The sequence below is a fragment of the Protopterus annectens genome, chromosome 4.part1 (genome assembly GCF_019279795.1).
Source record: "Protopterus annectens isolate FY-2018-M chromosome 4.part1, PAN1.0, whole genome shotgun sequence".
Classification (NCBI taxonomy): Eukaryota; Metazoa; Chordata; order Ceratodontiformes; family Protopteridae; genus Protopterus; species Protopterus annectens.
The window spans coordinates 495,053,317-495,073,316 of record NC_056734.1 but is presented as its reverse complement, the minus strand read 5'-3'; the positions used below and the strand labels follow the sequence as shown (position 1 = coordinate 495,073,316).

Sequence of the window (20,000 nt, the reverse complement as noted above, 5' to 3'; positions counted from 1 at the left end):
GTCCACTAGGTGAACTGTACCTAAAAAGACACTGTGGGAATATCAAACGTTTTAGCCAAGATGCCAACACTAAGGGGTAAAAGAGGCAGATCACCTCTGGCAAAGTAAGTGAGTCTATTTTTTTTAAACAAGAAACATTTTTATGAAATTATCACTTACGATATAGGTAAACATACATTCATATAAATGAAAACAAACCATATTGACTTAATTTTAGTTGCAAGCATTTTACATCACAAACCATATTGACATAATTTTAGTTGCAAACAGTATATATCACTTATAATCTACCAAATCATTGTCAGTCATTACATAGCTCATTTAGATCCTGCCTTCTTTAAGCCTCATTCCTCCCCTGTATGTTTTGTTCCCACAAGTCGCATTTTTATGTAATTTCCTCCTACCCTTTTCTACAGATCCCAATTCCAGTTGTTTTATCTCTGTTACTGTGTTTACTACTTCTAGTACAGTTGGTTAAGACTTTGAATTGGATTTTTGTCAGCCACCATAATTAGACTTAGCAAGACCTTACTATGTCTAGACAGTTATGATTCTGTATCACAGCTCAGAAGAATCATGTCCTTAGTTACACCAGTTTGCTCACTCATTATCTCTGATAGTGTAGTCATCAGAGAATGTTTAAAGTCTGCCAGCTCATTACACTCCCAGAAAAGATGTTCTCATTTACCTCTTTCTTCCCTCTCCACCTCCAGCATTTGCTGTCTATCTGAGGAAAAATTCTGTGGAGTCTACTTGGGGTATAAAATATCTATGAAAACATTTCCAAGCCAAAATTCTAAATCTTCTATATTTTGTTGCATATTTAGGAGACAAATATATATCCCCCATTGTTTCTTTGTGACTTGTTTACATAATCTCTTTTCCCAGTTATTTCTAACCTCTTCTGATTGATTATTATAGTTATCATGCAATATTTTATATGCTGTTCTAATTATTCATTTTTTAACAGCAGCTTCTGTTGTAGATTCTACTAAAAACTGTACCGGTGCTGGTCTTTTGTTTAGGACCCCTCTATTTCTCTCTCTTTGCCTATACTCTGATATCAGTCCATTATAGAGAAGGCAGTCTGTCACCTGCAGTCCAAATACATTTTTGGCTTCTTCCCATTCTGTTACCTTTCCCTCTCTAGTTATTTGTTCCCAATACCTTGTTTCCTTAGCCAATTTTCTCCAACACATTCCAACTCCCTCTTGCCTATTTCCATGTTTGCCTATTCTTAAAATGCTTTCTGTGCTTTATGAATATAATATTCTGTGTGATTATTTTTTTTATTCTGTATAATTATTCTTATTCTCCTTAAAGTTCTGCTTCCAAAATCCCAGTCTCTCCTTGTTTCTTGAGCTTCCCCCCCTGTTTCATCATCATACCTTTCCACTTTGAATCATATATTTCTGCTTGGGCTGTGTATAGGAGCCTTAACTGTGTATCTCTGAAATACCCCTTCAAATTGGGTAATTCCAATCTGCCTTGTTCTATTGGAAGAATCAGCATATTCCACTTGCCATCTTCCCCTCCCAGATAAGATCCTTCATCTCTTTGTTAATAGCTATCCACAACTTCTCCTGTGGCTGATAAAAATATGCCTAACCTGTGTATAGGACTTAAAGGGACTAAAACCATTTAACCGCTTGTATCTTACTATCCATATCCATGTAACAGAGCTTCCATTTTCTCAGCTTTTGAATTATCCTTTTAGTCTCTTACCACATATCCTTAGCTGCCACACCAGAATAATTTTTAATCCATATTCCTAAATACTTCATTTTATCATGTTGCCATAAATGTGGATATTGCTGTTTCAATTTGAGTGTGTGCCCATAATTTACTGCTGTTGCCTTTGTTTTAGCTTCATTAATTTTGTATCCTGAAAAAGATTTGAAACTGTCTCAAAATGTTCAACAGCACTGTAATGTCCATTTCTGGTTTTATTAGGTATAAAATAATATCATCTGCAAATAGAGCTATCTTTTTTTGACTACCATACCAATTATATCATTGAATTTCTGAGTTCCTTATTTTATTTGCAATAGGCAATCTGTCTGCAGACCACTTCAAGCCTAGACAAAAAAAATCTTCTTTAAAATTTCCCTCACCCTCAAGAAGAGAGAGACTGGGAGAGAATTTGAGGATACCCATCTAATTATCTAGGTTTACCTTGAAGATGGCAAGGGTGATAGTCTGCTTGACATGTAGTGTAAGTTTATTCCAGAAAGCAAACAAAACACAACCAGTGAAAATGAAAACTGGGAGGGACACTTTAAGACAGTCCAAGAAAGGTTAACAGCCAAGTCCAGATAAAAGTAACAGTTTAATTGGGCACTTTCATTTCAATTGTGAAACTTCATCTGAATAACAAACCAACACAAGAACTCAGTTTAAATACATGACATCACTAGTCATGACACATCAGGAAAAAAACAAAATTAAAAACCTTAAGTAACTAGATTTCATTAACATTAAGAAACCATAAAATAAAAGTACAGCCTAAATAAAACCTCACATAAGCCTAAAGATTTTAGCTTAAGTAAACAATTAGTAGAAATGTTGTCATTTAAACCAGTATTAACTCCTGCTTTGTGGTGGTGCAGCAGTTAGTGTTGTCGCCTCACAGCAAGAGGTTCTTTGGTTCGGTTCTTGGCTGGAGCACCTTCTGTGTGGAGTCTGCATGTCCTCCCCGCGGTCGGGTGACATTTAAAGACATGCAGGTAGGTGCATGTGTGAATAGGTGTACCTTCTTTGAAAGTTGGGTGTCGGGCTGCCACCTGGGCACTGTAAAAATCCACTGCCAATCATTAGCAGACCAGAGTTCAGCTGTGGTGACCCCTAACTGGGAAAAGCCTAAAGATATTAGTATTAACTCCTGCTTTTAATCTGCCAGAGTAATTCACAAACCTGTAAAAAAAGGTCCAGTGTGCCACTCCGTGGATTAGTTTGTGAAGTTTCTATACCAAAAAAATATATATATATAATGCTCAGAAAATTCAGAAATGTTTTTTGGCCAAGGCATTATTAAGGTCGTTCTTTCCAGTATTATATGTATGTTCCCTTATTCTGTCCTTAAAAGCTCGTTTGGTTTTTCCACTGTAGAAACAATCACATTTCTGACAGATAACTGCATAAACAATAGCCTTAGAATGACAAATACATTAAAATTCAGGGATAATATTAGTGATACCCACAGTGACAACATAAGTGTTAAAAAATAATTTTTAAGTGTTGCATCACCCACATTTAAAAGTCCCCCATTTGCTTCAGTTTTAATGTTGGCCACCATTATTACATTCAAATAGCTTAAGACACATTCCCCTTTGCACTGTAAACAACGGGGAAACCCACACCATTTTCACTGATTTGTCTGACTAAAAACACCCCATTTCCTTTGAATAATGTTTTTAATGCCTAAAAAATCTGGACTATAGGTGGTTAATACAAACTGTTCCCCAAGTCTTAGGGAAGGGTGGCTTAATAGCATTACAACTGTGTGTATTCCCCAAATGTGGGGTAAATGTGCCAAGTTCTGCCTTGGAAACCACCCCAGTCATAATGCAAATAAGAATTTTTTTCCAGAAACCCTCTTCTCAAAAACATGTTCTTTCATTTTTCACATTCCAATAAAAAAGCAGAACATTCAGAAACCATCCTAGCAACTGTAACCAGTTGTCCCTTAACCATTGCTTTTTTCTGATGCATAGGATGGCTGCTTGTAAAATGTAGAAAGATATTCAAGTATTTTATTTTTTTGAAAATAGAAGGTACAAATCCACTATTAGCTCTGTCTTTGGTTAACTCAATGTCTAAATAGTATAAGGTTTCACCAGAAACTGAATGAGTAAACTTAAAAAGGAGGTGGTGGTGTTGATGTAATGAAGAAAGTCCTGTATCCTTTCTTGATGTATAAAAAACACAAGTTCAGTCTCAGCAAGGCAGCAAAAAATAAAGCTTCCAGTTGTCTGATGAAGTGCTTACCTTGTTTGATTAAACTTTATTTTTATTCCCATTTGGAAGTTTTATTTTTTGCTGCCTTGCTGGGACTGAATTTGTGTTTTTTATACTTGGTTATTTTTCTTGTTATTTGTCCCATATCTTGGTCATTGGTTGTTTGCTTATCCTTTCTTGATGGTCAGTCCAAAAAATGCAGATGTCATCTAAATATCTAGTATAAAAGGACCAACAGTTTGTAAACTCAGAATTTAGAATACATTTCTTGTCTCACATCCCCTTATTAGCAAAAATGGGGACACAAAATGAACCCATGGCCACTGCATCTTTCTGTCTAAAAATCATACCATCAAAATAAATGAAACTATTTGTCAGAACCATATCCATCAAATTCAAGATAACTTTATTTTCTGTCCCACTCAATTCACTGTTTTCAATAAGAAACTCAAACAACTAGTCAAGCCCCTGTTGATGTGGTATTACTGAAAATAAGTCTTTGACATCTGTTGTAAAAAATAGAAGTGGAAGTTTGTTCCAGAGATGAGGGATACATTGGGATGAGAATCTTTTACGCCAACGTGTCTTATTTACTTGCTGATTAAGGTTTAGTCCCTTTAAGCGAGTATTTGATGTACCATTAGATGTCCTTCTATTCCTGTGTTGCAGTATTCTTACTGTGGGATTTCCCACCTCAGGCAACCTGATGTTGGCTCCTATACAAAAGCTTAACCCTGGTTGCTGTAGTTGCGTGGGACGTCACATGTAGGGCCATAAATGAGGAACCTTAAATGTGATGTCTGCATGCACAGACCCCAGAACTTTTCAGACGCAGATGATGTCACATCGTTCGCTTCGCTGCCTCTCTAGAAGACTTCTAAAAAGCTAAGTACCCTATTGGGACAACCTTACATTCTTTTTGCTTGAGCTTGGTTAGCTGTATTTTATATTAGCCAATGTCAGCTAAAAAGGACAAATGCCATTGCGGAGATAATGCATAAGGATACCCACGACCGTTGCGTCTTTTGTCTTGGTAAGGAACACAGACATATACTGGGTGTTCCATTTGCCAATTTTTCATACCGAAGACCCTCTGGAGCCATCTGGCTGCATTAAATTTATATTTAGAGAACCAACGTATCAAAAAGCCTGCACTTAGACTGGACCCTGAATCAGCCACTCCAATTGAACCACTGCGAAAAAAGCCAAAGTTTCCAGGCCTACTTCCGTTGCCTCTCTGCCATCGGACGTCGTGCCAGCTTCCAATATAGGAGTTGAGGGACATCCGACAGAAACTACTACTTCGATGGCTCCCACTGGGGAAGCTGCTTCAGAAGTTGCGGCCTGCACATCCATGGAGATAGTCCAGACTTTGGTTCCTACCGATGTCAAGGGAAAACAGGATACAGTTGGTTAGCCTTCGGAGACTCCTGTTCCTGAGACTCAAGCTTCTGAACCTAGGCCTTCTCCCAAACCTATGCCTACTAAACGTAAACAGAAAACTAAACATCTGACTCCTACCCCTGAAGGAGTCCCTGACTGGCAATCTTTCACAAATTCTCTGGTGCAGGCCTTTATGGCCCTCAGGCCCATGTTCTCTCACTACTGTACCTGTGCTCAGCCCTAGGCCTGCATCTGTCCTTTCTCTCCCCTTGCAGACTACCCAAGAAGGAGAGGAGGGACTAGAACCTTACTACTCTTCTTCTGAAGAGTCCATTTCTTATGCATCCCAGATTGCCTCCCCTTTAGAATACTATTCACCAGATGAGGAATCTATTGAAGGGGACTCACCACCAGAGGACATTACCTTTGATTAAACAATAATTAAGATGAAAGAGTACTTTAAATGGGCCACTACCCAGATGACTGACACCCAGAGGAGGTATTTTTAACTCCTTCAAGTGGACTCTCCCTCTCCATCAGCCATCCCACTAGTCTTACCTGCCTATCTAGATGATTTTACCTCTGCATCCAAAAACCTAGATTCTCAACCACCTGCACTTAAAAGACCAGACAGGTTTTATAAGGTTCCTGATGACCATAAATTCTTAGTTAAACCCCCTTTGGCAGAACCTGCAGTCATTGCTGTCTCTCCAGACAAGCAATCCAGACTTATAACCTCTGCTTCTCTTTTGCCTACTGATAAAGACAGCAAAACCATGGACAGGATTGGTAAAAAAGTGTACACCTCTTCCACCCTGGCCTTCCGTGCTATAAATTACCAGACACACATGGTAAAATATGCACTGGACCTTGTCTCTCAAGCAACTGACATCCTGGCTGCCACACCTGACAGCCCTACCAAAGCAGACATAACATCTAAATAGTCTCTGGCATAACAGGTAGCCAGACATTCAATTAGGTGCAGTTATGATGCTGCAGAGGCCTCTGCTAGGTCAGCAGCATCTGCTTCTGCCCCTGCAGATACTCCTGGCTGCACCTACAACCTCTGCCTGAAGACTTTAAAACTAAGAGTATGGATGCCCCCTTAGACCATAACCTTTTGTTTGGAAAACAGTCTGCAGAGCTTTTTAAAAATCTGCAGGAGAAAATCAAGGAACTGCAGGACATCAAGCATTTGCACTTCCCTATTCAAAAGTGTTCCAGGAACTATTCTGCGAAAACCTCATTTGTCAGGAGAACCCCTTCCTCTGCCACTCCTTCATCCTCCAGGCACAGGAGGGTAACCAGAAGGCAAACATTCTCCAGACCTGCCACCTCTTAACCAAGTCCTAGACAGTCCTTTCAGGATAGAAATGCACCCAACAATACTAGATTGCCTTGCCCATCTGCCTTTGTCAGCCCACCTAACCCGTTTCAACCCAAGAATGCCTCTCCAAATGCCCTCCCCAAACCAGTTCATCTTCACAGATGCTTCAGATCTAGGGTGGGGTGCCACCTGCAAGGATTTCAGAGTTCAGGAAGTTTGGAGTCCGACCCTTCAAAAGAAACTTATCAATGTCAGGGAGATGACTGCAGTTCTCCTAGTCCTAGAGAGTTTTCTTCTTGGCCTCCACCCGGGACCCCTTCTAATATTCACAGACAACAGCACAGTCATGTGGTACCTCAACAAACAAGGAGGGACCAAAGCATACCTCCTTTGCAGAATAACCCTGTAAATCTGGAAATCACCTCCAGGCACAATCTGTCCCTGCAGGCCTCATACATACCCTCTCAGGACAACAAATAGGCAGATCATCTAAGCAGAACGTCTTCTCTACAGCACGAGTGGATGCTGAACAGGGAAATCTTTCCAGACATTGTCCACCGGTGGGGAACTCCTCAAGTGGATCTGTTTGCCTCCCCCCAGAACAGGGAGTTGATCGATTTCTGCACCAAGGATCACTCCCAGTAGCCTGGAGAGTAGATGCCTTCAGCACTTCTTGGAAGAGACTGTTTCTTTATGCCTTTTCCTCCTTCCCTCTAATTCAAAATGTCCTACTGAAAACCAAGAACAAACCAGAAATCGTGTTGGTGACACCCTACTGGCCAAGGCAGCACTGCTTCCCCCCACTTCACTCACTAGCCAAGAGCAGTCACCACAAGTTACCCCACAAGGTGGATCTTCTCACACAACAAAAGAGAACCCTAATCTGTCCTCACCTACAGATGTTAACACTAACACTCTGGGTGATAACCTGCTAGTTCATTTTAGACACCACTATTCAGAGGACATGCTTACAGTCCTGAGGGAGGCCAGGAAATCTGCTACTAGAAAATCATACTTATCAAAATGGGAGAGATTCTCAAAATAGTGTTTACGTAAAGACAGGGACCCTACCTAGTCCTTACATATATGTTTGAACTCATTAAGGATGTACTTTCTTACTCCTCAGTGAAAGTACATCTTTCATCCATGTCTGCCTTCCTGCCTGCCTCTAGCCCCCCCCCCCCTTTACTATCCAGGCTAGATGTTGAACTTTTCCTGAGAGGGGTCTTACACGTCGTACCACCTAGGAAAACCCATCCCGCCACCCTGGGATCTAAACTTTGTCCTGGAGAAACTAGCACTTAGCCCCTTTGAACCGGCTAGCAATGCTACTTTAGAACTCTGAACATGGGAAACTGTACTGTTGGTCACCATAACTTCTACTAGGAGGGTGTCAGAGTTACAGGCACTAATGGCCTGCCCCCCCCTACACTGTATTCCACAAAGACAGGGTGACCTTACACACTAACCCTTCCTTCATGCCTAAAGTGGTAAAGAGCTGTCCTTAAGTCAGTATATTCACCTGCCTACCTTCTTCCCCTCTCCTACCTCTACCTAGACAAAACTAAACCTTTGAGAAAATCTGAATAACTTTTTGTCTCCTTCCACCCCAGGGCTATGGGCAAGGCAGTTTGCAAGCAAACTATTTCAGGATGGATCATAAAATTAATTTATTTCTGCTACTCTCACCATGGCAAACTTTTGCCCCAGGGGGTCGGAGCCCATTCCACTAGAGGTATGGCTACTTCAAAAGCCTTCCTCAAAGGGCTGGACACAGCTTCCATTTTAGAAATTGCCACCTTGTCCACTATCCACACCTTCACCAAACACTACAAACTTGATCAAGTCTCCAGAGCCAGGGCAGGCTTTGCTAGGAATATCCTGCATGGGTTTCTGGAATCTTTCACCTCTACCGCCACCCTTACGTCTAACTAGCTGTGGTACTGTCCCACAGTAAGAATACTGCAATATAGGAATAGAAGGACATAGAGTAGTTGTGTAAAATCTTACCATAACCATAGATGTCCTTCTCTTCCATGTTGCAGTATTCCATCCCTCCCACCTTCCCCCTGCATTACATTGGACTACTAACCTAGCTCCTAGTTTCTGGGAACCTCTACCCTTAACCAAGAGCAATTAGCCAGCATATGACACTTGACTCTTCTAGCTGACAATCACTTATTCCTCTCTTAAGACTGTCTGTCTGGCCTTCAAGTTCTGAGGTCTGTGTGTGCAGACATCGCATTTAAGGTCCCTGGTTTATTGCCTTGTGTGTGACGTCCCATGCAACTGCAGCAGCCAGGCATAAGCTTTTGTATAGGAGCCGACATCGGGTCGCCTGAGGTGGGAAATCCCACAATAAGAATACTGCAACATGGAAGAGAAGGACATCTATAGTTATGGTAAGATTTTACACAACTATTCTTTTTATGAAAAAATAGGAGATCAAATAGGGTTGGATCTTTTATGGCGCAAAAGGCTAGAAATAGATGTCCATGGAGGAGTCTGTAAGAGACTGAGTACAGACAAAGTGCTTCCAGTCTCTTCTGATAACTGAGATTTTTGAGGCCACTGATCTTTTTAGATGTGAATCTCTGAGATGTCTCGAGCTATGTGATATGTTTAGATAAATACATGCCAAAACGTACATTATCAATAGTGGGTCTGATAAGATATGAGTAAAGGGGGAGTCCAGACTTCTTTGGATGTAGTGGAGATGTCTTTAGAAATTAGATAACAGGCTTTCCAAACTACTGTGGAGCCATGATGGTCAAATAATGAGGCGTTATCAACAAGAGTACCCAGTTCCCTTACAACAGTGTCTGATTGGAGAGGTGCATCTCCTATACAGTAAGTGAAACTGTTTTGTGTACCAAAATTAACTGTACTACATTTTTTTACATTTAATTTAAGACTATTGTCCTTGCATCAGTTGTTAACATAGTCTAAGCTGTGTTGGAGCAGTTATGAGTCAGTTGAAGTTTGGATAATAACACCCAATTTGCAGTAATCTGCAAGCTAAGTTGACCATGGGCCAGAATTGCTGGCCTGAAGATCTGGAAAAGATATGCTTAATAGGAGAGGGCTGAAAACTGAGCCCTGTAGCACTCCACGGGTAACTGTTTTGCTTTCAGAAGTGGCACCTGCTACTCTAACTACATGGGTTTTGTCAGACAGCCAGTTAACTATCCATCACATGATACAAGGATTTATATTCATATTTACAAGTTTATCAGTAATGCATGTATGTGCTTATTTTATTAGTTGCTGTCAAAGGTAGGCGTGTTCACATTTGCTGCTCTGATAACCTCTAGTTAGAGTTACCCTTTTCATGAGTGTGTGATTTTACTGACTTAGAAAACTGGTAGACATTCAGGCTTGAATGGATTTTAAGTCATGTGATATTGACCCCACCAGAGACTGGAGTGACACTGGCAGTGCCACTGTGTGTCCATCCCAGGCTTTTCTTTCTTTTTTTGGTGAGAGTGCTGGAATTTGTGCCTTGTGTGCACAGTCTGGGGATGATATTTGATAACTTGCTAACAGTTAATGGCCAGGTGTCAGCAGTTAATAAGGTCATGCTCTTGTCATATTAAGAAAATATTTTTACTTGCTGCTTGTTTTTTTCTTTTTGCTTATTTCCAAGTGCCAGTTGACCATGAAGCCTTCCCCTATCAGCCATGCCTATCCATTTTTTTGTCATATATATTTTGCAGTGAGAATGAGATCTGGCTGAGGGGTCCTTCTTACAGGCAGCTTCATCGCCATGGGGACCACACCACCCTCCTTGATTCAGGGGCACACTCCTCTTGTGCTTTGAGTGAAAGTTAGCACTAAAGTGGCTTAGTGGCCAATGCTCCCTCCCCCCGAAGTGACTCCTGCAGTGCCGCCCAAGGGTTCTGGCATTGGATTACTCCAGACCACCTCCTCCCTCCCAGGACAGGCACGCTCATGTTTCCTTGCCAGCTCTGTCAAAAGCTCAAGCTACTAACTGATCTTGGATTGTTTAGGCCTTGTCCTTACTATGCTTCCACAGCTGGCTTTTTTCTAATTGTTCTACACCTCCGTACCTGCCAGCATTCAACACCCTTCAATAGGTCTTGATCCCATTCATTCCTCCCTATTATTCCTGGCAGAGGTGAGAACTAATCAAAGGGAGCTGACATCCAGGCAGCCATGGAGGTTGTTTGCTTCCCTGCACCTCTCCTTACTTTTAGCTATCACCATTTTGGAAGAGCATCTTCTTTTCAGAATCTTGAGGGTTTGTCTTCAGCCCTCCAGAATCATGCATACCAATGGACAGACCGTAATTGTCTCAAGGCCAGAGAACTGTCCAGCAAACCCCTCCTTCTACCATGTCATAACATCCTAGTGTGCTGTGTAAGGAAATTTGCAGTGTTTTTAGTACTGCCCCTGCAGCAGCAGCATGAGTGTGCACAGTTCTGCGAGCTGATATTTCAACTGACAGATAGCTAGGTAGACTAGACAAGACGTGGATTGATCATTAATGTCCTTTGTAAGGGGGCTTCTGCACCATTGTACCTTTCCTACAACTGTCTTTTTTTCAGAAATTATGACCTTGGAGTTGAGGGATTAGTAAAGTGTATATGTTTAGTTCCCTGGAAGCCAGTTGAGCTAGACCATAGCATACTCAAAAGTGTATACATTCATAATAAGAGCGCGAGAGAGAGAGGGAAGTGAACTTGAAAAACCTCCATCAGTGTTACAGATCTGTACACTGTTGTGTTGTATATGTGAAGCCATGTATTTGCTGTTTTAACATATTTCAAAACAGAGCTTCACCATGGGGAATTAACTGATTTTTTTTACATTTCAGATTAAAGATACTTGGCACCAAATTTACAGAAGGCATTTCTTAAGGACAGCAGTTGATCATTGCAATCTGTGTAGAAGAGGTTTCTACTATTATCAGAGACATTTTGTTGACTCAGAGGTATGTTTCAGATCTTGAAATGTAATGGTTATTGTTTAGAAACTAATGTTTGTATGATCTCCTAGGGTCAGCAACTGCTTACAGCATACTTCTCAATTGTTCCTGATTTTGCCTTATATTTCTGCCCAGGCCCTTATAAAGTGCTTGGTTTTCTGGTAAATCAATGAGGATTGCTATTATTTATTCATCAATACTAGACATAGTTTCATGCTTCTTACTGTTCAGAAAATGCATATTAATGTTGTTCCACTGGAATAAAATGAATTAGAGTAATTTTTAAAAATTGTCTCTGATTTTTGGGCCTTTTCCATGATTCTCAAACAAAGAAGTTGAGAGGTATGCTTGCAATACTATATATTCAGGTACAAGAACATTCACATTAACTTGTATAAAAACAGGTGAAGTTCACATAACATTTTCTTTCTGTGAATAAGGATGCTTGCTAATTTGTTAGACTTGCTACATATGTGGCATTATGGCAATGGAGTGAGTTAACTGCATGAGGAAAGATTCTGCTCAGGTTTTGTTTGCATGCCCAATGTCTAGGCTTGTTTGGATTTTTTATGTTTTGACTGAATTTTTTACTGGAATTGTAAGGGATGCAGCATTTCATCACTGCATGATTCTTTACAGAAATTCACCAGCTTCATTGTCTATGAAAATATGTTTGCAAAAGCGTTTCAGTAGCATAGATGGATAGAGTTCTCATTACTGCCCAGGCGACCCAAGTTCAATTAGCAGCTAAGAAGCTTAAGAGAGCTGGCAGGGAGGATGGGCATGCCTATTCTGGGGGTGGGGGGTGGGGAGGTGTATCTGGTCATGGGCTATAACATTCATTTGAGGAATGAGGTAGGTTTGTGATCTGGAGGCGGTAGTGTGGTGCATCAAATAACTGATTGATGGTAGCCTTCACTGAGTGCATGCACTTGTGTCAGGGAAAGTATTATGGCCCTCACAGTAGCACAGGTCGATCATATGTCCCTTTGCTTAGTGGAGGGTTAGCCCTGTAAGCTAAAATGCTCATTAACAGGATTCCAGTAAGGATATAAGGAACATTCATGAATGCCTGATTAATGGTCCTACCACCCGCCCAGATGGCTCTCACCCTAATTGACTAAAAGTATTCCCACCAATTGTTAATGGATGGGTTTAAGTCCGATTGGAGGAGGCTTGATGGTTGGCAGGTGATGGGGCACAAAGCATACAAAAAAAAAAAAAAGTAAGTCTGGAAAGTGGGCCTTTTTGAACATGAGCAGGTTGGCAGTCTGCACTACTTACTTGGATTTTTTGAATGGCCTGGGTTGAGAGCAAAGGGCAAGAGTATTTGGTGGCTGATGAACTGCTCTTCTTCTGTGATGGTAATACTTGGGATCAAGTCCAAAAGAAGGTTCGTCATCTGACTGGCTGTAGGATAGCCATGCCCAAAAGACTTGCTAAACATCAGTGGTGCCAGCAGCTCTTCTGAGTAGTAACTGTACATGAGTTTATCTACCCATTGCAATGACATGTTGCAGGCTGGGGAGAGGGAATGGAATTTTCAGTGCATAATTAGAAAATACAAGTCACCCACAATACCAGTGTCATTTGCTTTCACTTGCTATTGTACACTAACATGGACAAGAAAGGCTAATTTCCCCCTGGAGAGAATAATTCCTCCTCAAAGAGTGATATAAGAACCAAGGTCATTGGACTGAGTAAAAGGGCCCAGTAGATGGCAAAGGGTATCTGGCTCCTGGAAAATGATTAGAAAAGAACTATTAATTTTGATAGTTGCAGAGTATAGACAACAGATATAAAAAGTATATACAACAGATATTAAAGAAGTCAAGACACACTATATATTGAGCTTTAATAGTGTTTCTGTGTGTGGCTTCTTGTGAAGACTGCACCATTTGTTTTGCCCTTCTTTGTACTGTTCTGTCCTATTTCACAGCAACTCTTTGCTTCTGGTTGTGAAGCCTCTTCCTCTGCCAACCTGTTCTCTGGTCAGCATTGTTGTTGCTTTGCCACACTGATTCTTTACCTTTAGATAATGTTATACAAGTACCCAGGGTTTCTTCTTTATTGTTTCACCTCCATTAATGTATTTCTTGCACAGGCTGTTGCTTCAAGGATTTGTTGTTTAGTGTGCAGATTAGTTAATGTGTACTTTAATCCATGATCCGTAAATGTGTATTGTGCAAAGATATTGGGAAGGAATGTAAAACTCAGAGATATCATAGGGTATAGGTCCTACCCCCTCACCAGTCAGAACTGATTCCTTAATTAAAAATGTAGCCTCATTTGAAAACAAAGTGGTGTGCCAAACAACATTTACCAGTACACAGAAACTACAAGACTTTCCCATGTGTATTCTCCAGACAATGTAAATGTATGCTGAACAGTACCTGTGTGGCAGTAATGTATAAGTGATAGGGGTATTGGCTCAGCAAAATACTTTGCAATTCCACCTAAATAGATTATACATCTGTATGTGACAGCTATGAGGTCTTTTTGCATAGGTGCAACTACTTGGAAGCTGGCTTAGAGAGTATATGAGCATGTATATGCAGTAAAGTCCAAGCATTATCCATTCACAACCCCATTTTCCTGTTTTTGCACATCATGTTGGGGTGTCATATCAACAGTTGCAATCATGTAGAGCCAATGTTCACACCCCTGTTCTTCTATACCACATACATGCACACCTATTGAATGTGTCCAGTCTATCTGCTGCATATTCTTGGAAATCAGAGCACCTGGAGAAAACCCATGTTTACACAGTGAAGGCATGCAGACTTCCCCAGAAAGCACCCCAGCTGAGCATAGAACCAGAGAACCTCTTGCTGTGAAAAGACAATGATAACTACTGCGGCACAAAATAAAAACAGTAATGTGTCAAAATATAATACCAGTGCTTTAGTTAAATATTCAGTCACATGCAAGTCCTTCAAAATGTTTTCCTCTCTTTCTTTTGGATTTTGTGGATGTGACACAACTGGGTGGTAATTTTGATACCTTGGTAGCAGTCAAAGAATTATGTTGACAACTTAGAACTAGTACCACCTCTTTTCCTGGAATTAGTGACAGCATTAGGGTCAAATGTGTTTTGAAAAACAGAGCACCAAAGTTATAAATATTTCAGTGAGTCTTGTAGTTCAGTACAGTGGTATATTTTAATTCATTAGTTCTTTATTGAGTCTTCAAATGTGACTTTGACTTTTATAATGATTTTATATTAGGGAGTTTTTGGAGGTGTGTGTTATATTATTGGCTGACTTTGAGCATGTGATTTTACTTGTGTCTTTACAAGAATTTCTGCTGTATGTTATTTCTGATGAATCCTTTAAAAGATGAGAGCACTAGGAGATTATATGTTCTGTGATTCCTTTCACATTGTGTAATTTGTATATTGTTTTTTTTTTTTCTAGACGATTACATGTTTTCAGTGTTTTTCTTTAATACCGACTAGCTAGCACCCATTCTTTTCCCAAACTATCAGTTCATGGAACACTTTCTAATCATTCTTCTTTCCTTCCAAAATACAATTTTCCCTTAATTAAAGTAGAACTAGGATTGTGTTGCCTCACAGGTCTCCTCTAGACTATAAGGCTTTTCAAATCCAGGGATAAAGCTTCATAATTACAAGTCCAGATTGCAGTGTGACTACACTACTTTCTCCACTGTTTGTAATGAGCATTAATTGCTTTTTAAACTCATCCTACTCTTTTTTTTTTTTTTTTTTTAGTAGACTGCAGTATTTCTTCTTCCACCATCCCAAAACATTGCCTTCTAAACCTGCAAGCATTACTGTCCATCTTAGTGGAAGTCTACTTTGAGTTCATATCATAGCCTCTGCTTCTTCCTCTCGTTTATGTCTTTTCCCTCATCCCTACCTTTGGCATTCTCCTTTACCCACTCTTGTCCTTCATTGCTCTTTCTACTACTTCATTACTTTAAAGGAAACCAGTGTTTTTTCGTCAGAAATGTACATATTTTTTTGTAACTTAGAATGGGAAAGAGATTATTGGAAGTTCAAATATTATGACATCTTCTTCTCCATCCTGTCCACCTTTATTAGTAATGTGCCTTTTTAAAATGGTATCTTTCCAGACACTGAAAGTCAGCCACGGGTCTTCCACTGCATGAAACAATCTTTTCAGTTAACTATTTCAAGACCCATCACTTTCCTGCCACACATACTGAACTTCTGTAAACTGCAGCATTAGTCAAAAGACATGCAGTAGATGGACTGAACACATTCAGTAGGTCATAAATGTGAGAGTGCATGGATGTGTGTGGTATGGAAGAATAGTGGTGTGAACAACTGGCTCTAGATGATTGTCATAGGTTCATACTAGGCTAATGACGACCAGGGTCTTTACAGACCTAGCCGTGCAACCCAACCTAGTTTTGGTCCAGAGTTCCTTGGCTGCCTGTATGGTGGGGTATGTTAATAAAGAGGTAGCTAAGGGTTTTGTGGGGAGTGGTATGTTAGAAGGGGATTAATATACTTACCATTAATCTGTGTCCATCGGAGACTTGGGTGTCAGCCATACCAGGGGTGAATTTTAGATTTCCCATCCAATGATCAGTGTTTCTTTTGAACAGGGCCAGGGATGAATTCTGCTTTCAATAGATGGGGAGCTTCTTCCATAGTACAGGGATCCTTTGAAACACAAATTGGTCTCTCCAGCAGGTTCTATTTATTTTGCAGACAAAGTTCAGGTCCTTGGATCTAGTGTTTCTGGTGGTCTTTGTCTTGTAGTTGTGCAAGAGATCCATTAGAGCTGGATCTGAGGATACCATGTTTGCTAGGCCTAGATTAACTCCCAGTAACCTGTAGGAGACTGAGTACAGAGATAAGAACTTAAGGTGATCTGTGTAGGGCAGGATATTTATACCTTGGATTCTCCTGGTGAGGAACCTTTGAGGGCATTATAGCTATTGCAGATACCTGGCTAGTTACATGCCAAAGGGGGTATTGTACTCGATGATGGTTCTAATGGGGGCTGAGTAGAGTAGTATTATTACTTCCTTGGTCCTGGATGCCATGCCTGTGCTCACGAGTTGAGCAGCATAGAATGAATTTCTTGCTATCTTGGATGCGTGTTGATTACGGTCTACATGTGATTCCAGATCCCTAACTATTGGGTGTGGAGTTTCCTGTTTAGGATCCTAGCATTGAGCAGCAACACCTTAAGGTTGCTTTGAGTTTGGCCTTGTGTGTGTTGATCAGCATCGTTTGCAGCAAGGCCATAATACCACCATAGCGTCCATAGCCACTACCTTCTGCAGAGCATATGATTTCTAGGAACCTTACTGGAAATATCCTTATGATTCTTTCTGGAACTTCTCATCCTGTGGTCCCACCACTTCTTCATGCTGTGTTAAACAGGTATGCATTGAACTATCAAGCTCTTCACTGTATTCATAGTTACTTCACCTGCATCACCTGAATGCAGATTGGCAAGGCATTGTCCTCCCCTCTTCTTTTCTGCAGCATTACACTGAAGATTAGTCAGTGCTCTGTCACTTTTCTTTTCTTCTTCACAAATGTTACACATGCATGTGTGCACACATTCAGTCACTCACCTTAGGTAATCCTAAACTCCTGACCTACTTTTTTCAGCTAACTCAGCATTAACTGAGGACTTACCAAGCCTTATGAAGTTCTTCAGTTAACACAGTCTCTTCTTCATCTTAATTGATTGTTGATGAGCGAAATTCATAGTGGCTGCAGGGTTTATTCCTTACTTACAATCGGTGTCTGCATGGCGTTTGCTTATTCCCTCTTATGTCCATATGAGTTTACTCTGGTACTATAGTTTCTTTCCCCATCCCAAGACATGTAAATTGACAACTTTAGACTGTCCACATATATTGCATCTTCCCCTTGTCATTGTGGGCTGGGCTGTATCTGAAGTGTGTCCATGATGACCATTTCATTTATCCATTTAAAAAAATATATATATTTATATATATATATATAGAGAGAGAGAGAGATCAGAGTAAACATGGCAAGACAAAGGTTTTTGCTTTCTGGGACATAGGCTAAGCTTATATAAGGTTCTTCCAGATTGGACTGTTACTTCTTCACACTCATGATAGGTTGAAGCAGCCTAGTCTCACAAATATCTGGGTGTCTGGTCAGCTCAGGATCCTATCTTTCATTTAGCACTTGGAAAAAAAAAACAGAATAAACTGCCCAAAACAGAATAACCTGCCCACTTCATTGGCATTGATGACAGATTTGACATCTCATTTTGAAGAATAATGGGGCTGCACTGGGAAGAGATGCTGTTATCCACTTTTGAAAAATGGTGTACTCCCTCATTACCACATATTCCATCAGCATTGTGCAAAGGATTTAGAAACACCTGAAGAAACTCTTTAGATTTGTTTGACAGTACCCAAAGGGAGAAAGACTTCATAACTCTTTTAGGAGTTGAGTGGATCCCCACTGCCAAGCAAGCCACACTACTCAGTTGCAATTTAATTTATATGCAGGGCAATGACTAAACTTCACCTTTTGATATTTAAATAGATATCTTCATTCCTTTGCTTTTCAGCTCTTTTTGCCTGTTCTTTCTTATTCTGCACAGTATTGTTGCTAAATGTTTTCTATCCCTGGATGTAAACTATGTAATTCAGCTCTTAGTATTACAAAACCCTTTACCTGTCTACCTTGGTTTTGTAATTACCCATAATCAGAATTTATTAAATAAGACACAGTATGCCTATTCCTTTGGCATCACTTGATGCCTTTCTACAGAGAATATAGTTCTTGTACAAAGTCATTATGTTATCTTTTGGTTGCAATATGGACTAAATCTTTGTTACCCGTATTTTGATAATTTATGTACATTGGGTACTGATGGTGCTTGAGGTACTCCTTTTATTAAATCCATGTTGCCCTGTTTTATTATTTTCTGTAGATGTACTTTCACTTCTGCTTAACCTTTTCAGCAGTGCACATATTGTAGCCACCTTTTTATTGTGCCCAAGTCATGCTTAAAAATGGAATCATGGTCTAGTTCCCCAAACACGTAAGCAAAAGTAAAAATAAATAAACTTAGATTTCCCTTTGGGACATTTGAGTTGTAGCAGCTTTGTTGAAACTTCATACATCCATTAAGCTATAAAAGCCAGAACATCCAAACTCACCACCCTCATTAGCTCAGCTGATAAGTAACTGCTCATAAGATATTGGGAGATGCTAACTGAAGTTGACTTAAAGAAAATAGATTGTTAGGCATATGTCATAACTACATACATACCTTCAAGAGTGTCTTACCAGAAAGTCTAACTGCATGCTTACCTTTCTCCATCAAAGTAAGGTATATAACTGTAATGCATTAGTTTTGAGTTCCTTGTCTGGAATTACTGAAATGAAAGAACTGATAATTTTCTGGACCAGGATTCACTAATAGCAGTCCTTCAATTATACTGTTGTTGAAGCCTTGGTGGCCTAGGGGAGAGAGCTAAAAAAACAAGGCTGGAGAAAGCTCCCCTTCTGAAGTGGTGTTCAAAGGACAGAGGGACCTGTGACTAAAATGCTTTGGAAAGTATGTAGTTACAGTATGCAGATAGCAAATTATGTTCATGAATTTACTCTTAATGCTAGGCAGATTTTCACCCTTTTTCTTAAAAGGAAGTTTTTCGATTTTGATTTTATATTTTTTCCACTAAGCATGGAATGACCTTTCAGTGTTGGAAAAGCTTTGGGATTTTATTCGTTTTTTTAGCTGTGGTAGTGGACGTATCCAGGTATACCCATTTCAGCCATTGCCCAGGAGACAAACTGGGTACACAAATTATTAAGTATGTGTGCACCAACTTCAAAAGTAAAGCAAATTACCTTTATAAGAAAAAGTAATTTAGTTTATATGCATATATTTGTGTGTGTGTGTGTGTGTGTGTGTGTATTAACATATACACAGGCACACATGCACACACATGCACACACATGATTATATCATGAATGTTTGACAGGATAAATTATCATCACACAAAATTTCGCTGACAGCACAAGTACCCAAAACTCAATAGAGCATAAAAGCAAAGTACATTTTTCCACTGTACAAGCCATAACCTTACCATATCATTCAGAGCAAATTTGAATAGTGGTAATATTAGAGAAAGGCCTTTTCTAATGAAAGATTTATGGTTAAGGTTAGGGGCTGTGGCTGAGTTATGGTTAGTATGCATTACTTTCACACACACAAACACACACCTCCAACTTTGTAATGCATGATAACCTTACCCCTGTCCCTAACCCTTTACCTTGGCTAAACCCTTTCTGTTACACTACTATTGCACAAGACAGCTTGGACACTCACTACATACCTATACACATTCCTGTTGCGTAACCCTTCATTTAACCCTGTGTCACGCAGA

The 20,000-nt window shown here is 40.1% G+C and overlaps 1 protein-coding gene across 4 annotated transcripts in view; it reads left to right on the top strand.

Annotated features, from left to right (window-relative positions):
* OPA1 (OPA1 mitochondrial dynamin like GTPase) overlaps positions 1–20,000 on the top strand; it is a 2,039,562-nt gene that overhangs the window by 1,606,934 nt on the left and 412,628 nt on the right. For all 4 annotated transcript variants that reach the window (XM_044070302.1, XM_044070304.1, XM_044070303.1 and 1 more), the window contains one exon: positions 11,505–11,621. In XM_044070302.1, coding sequence (XP_043926237.1) covers positions 11,505–11,621 — 117 coding nt within the window. The remainder of the gene's footprint in view (positions 1–11,504; positions 11,622–20,000) is intronic.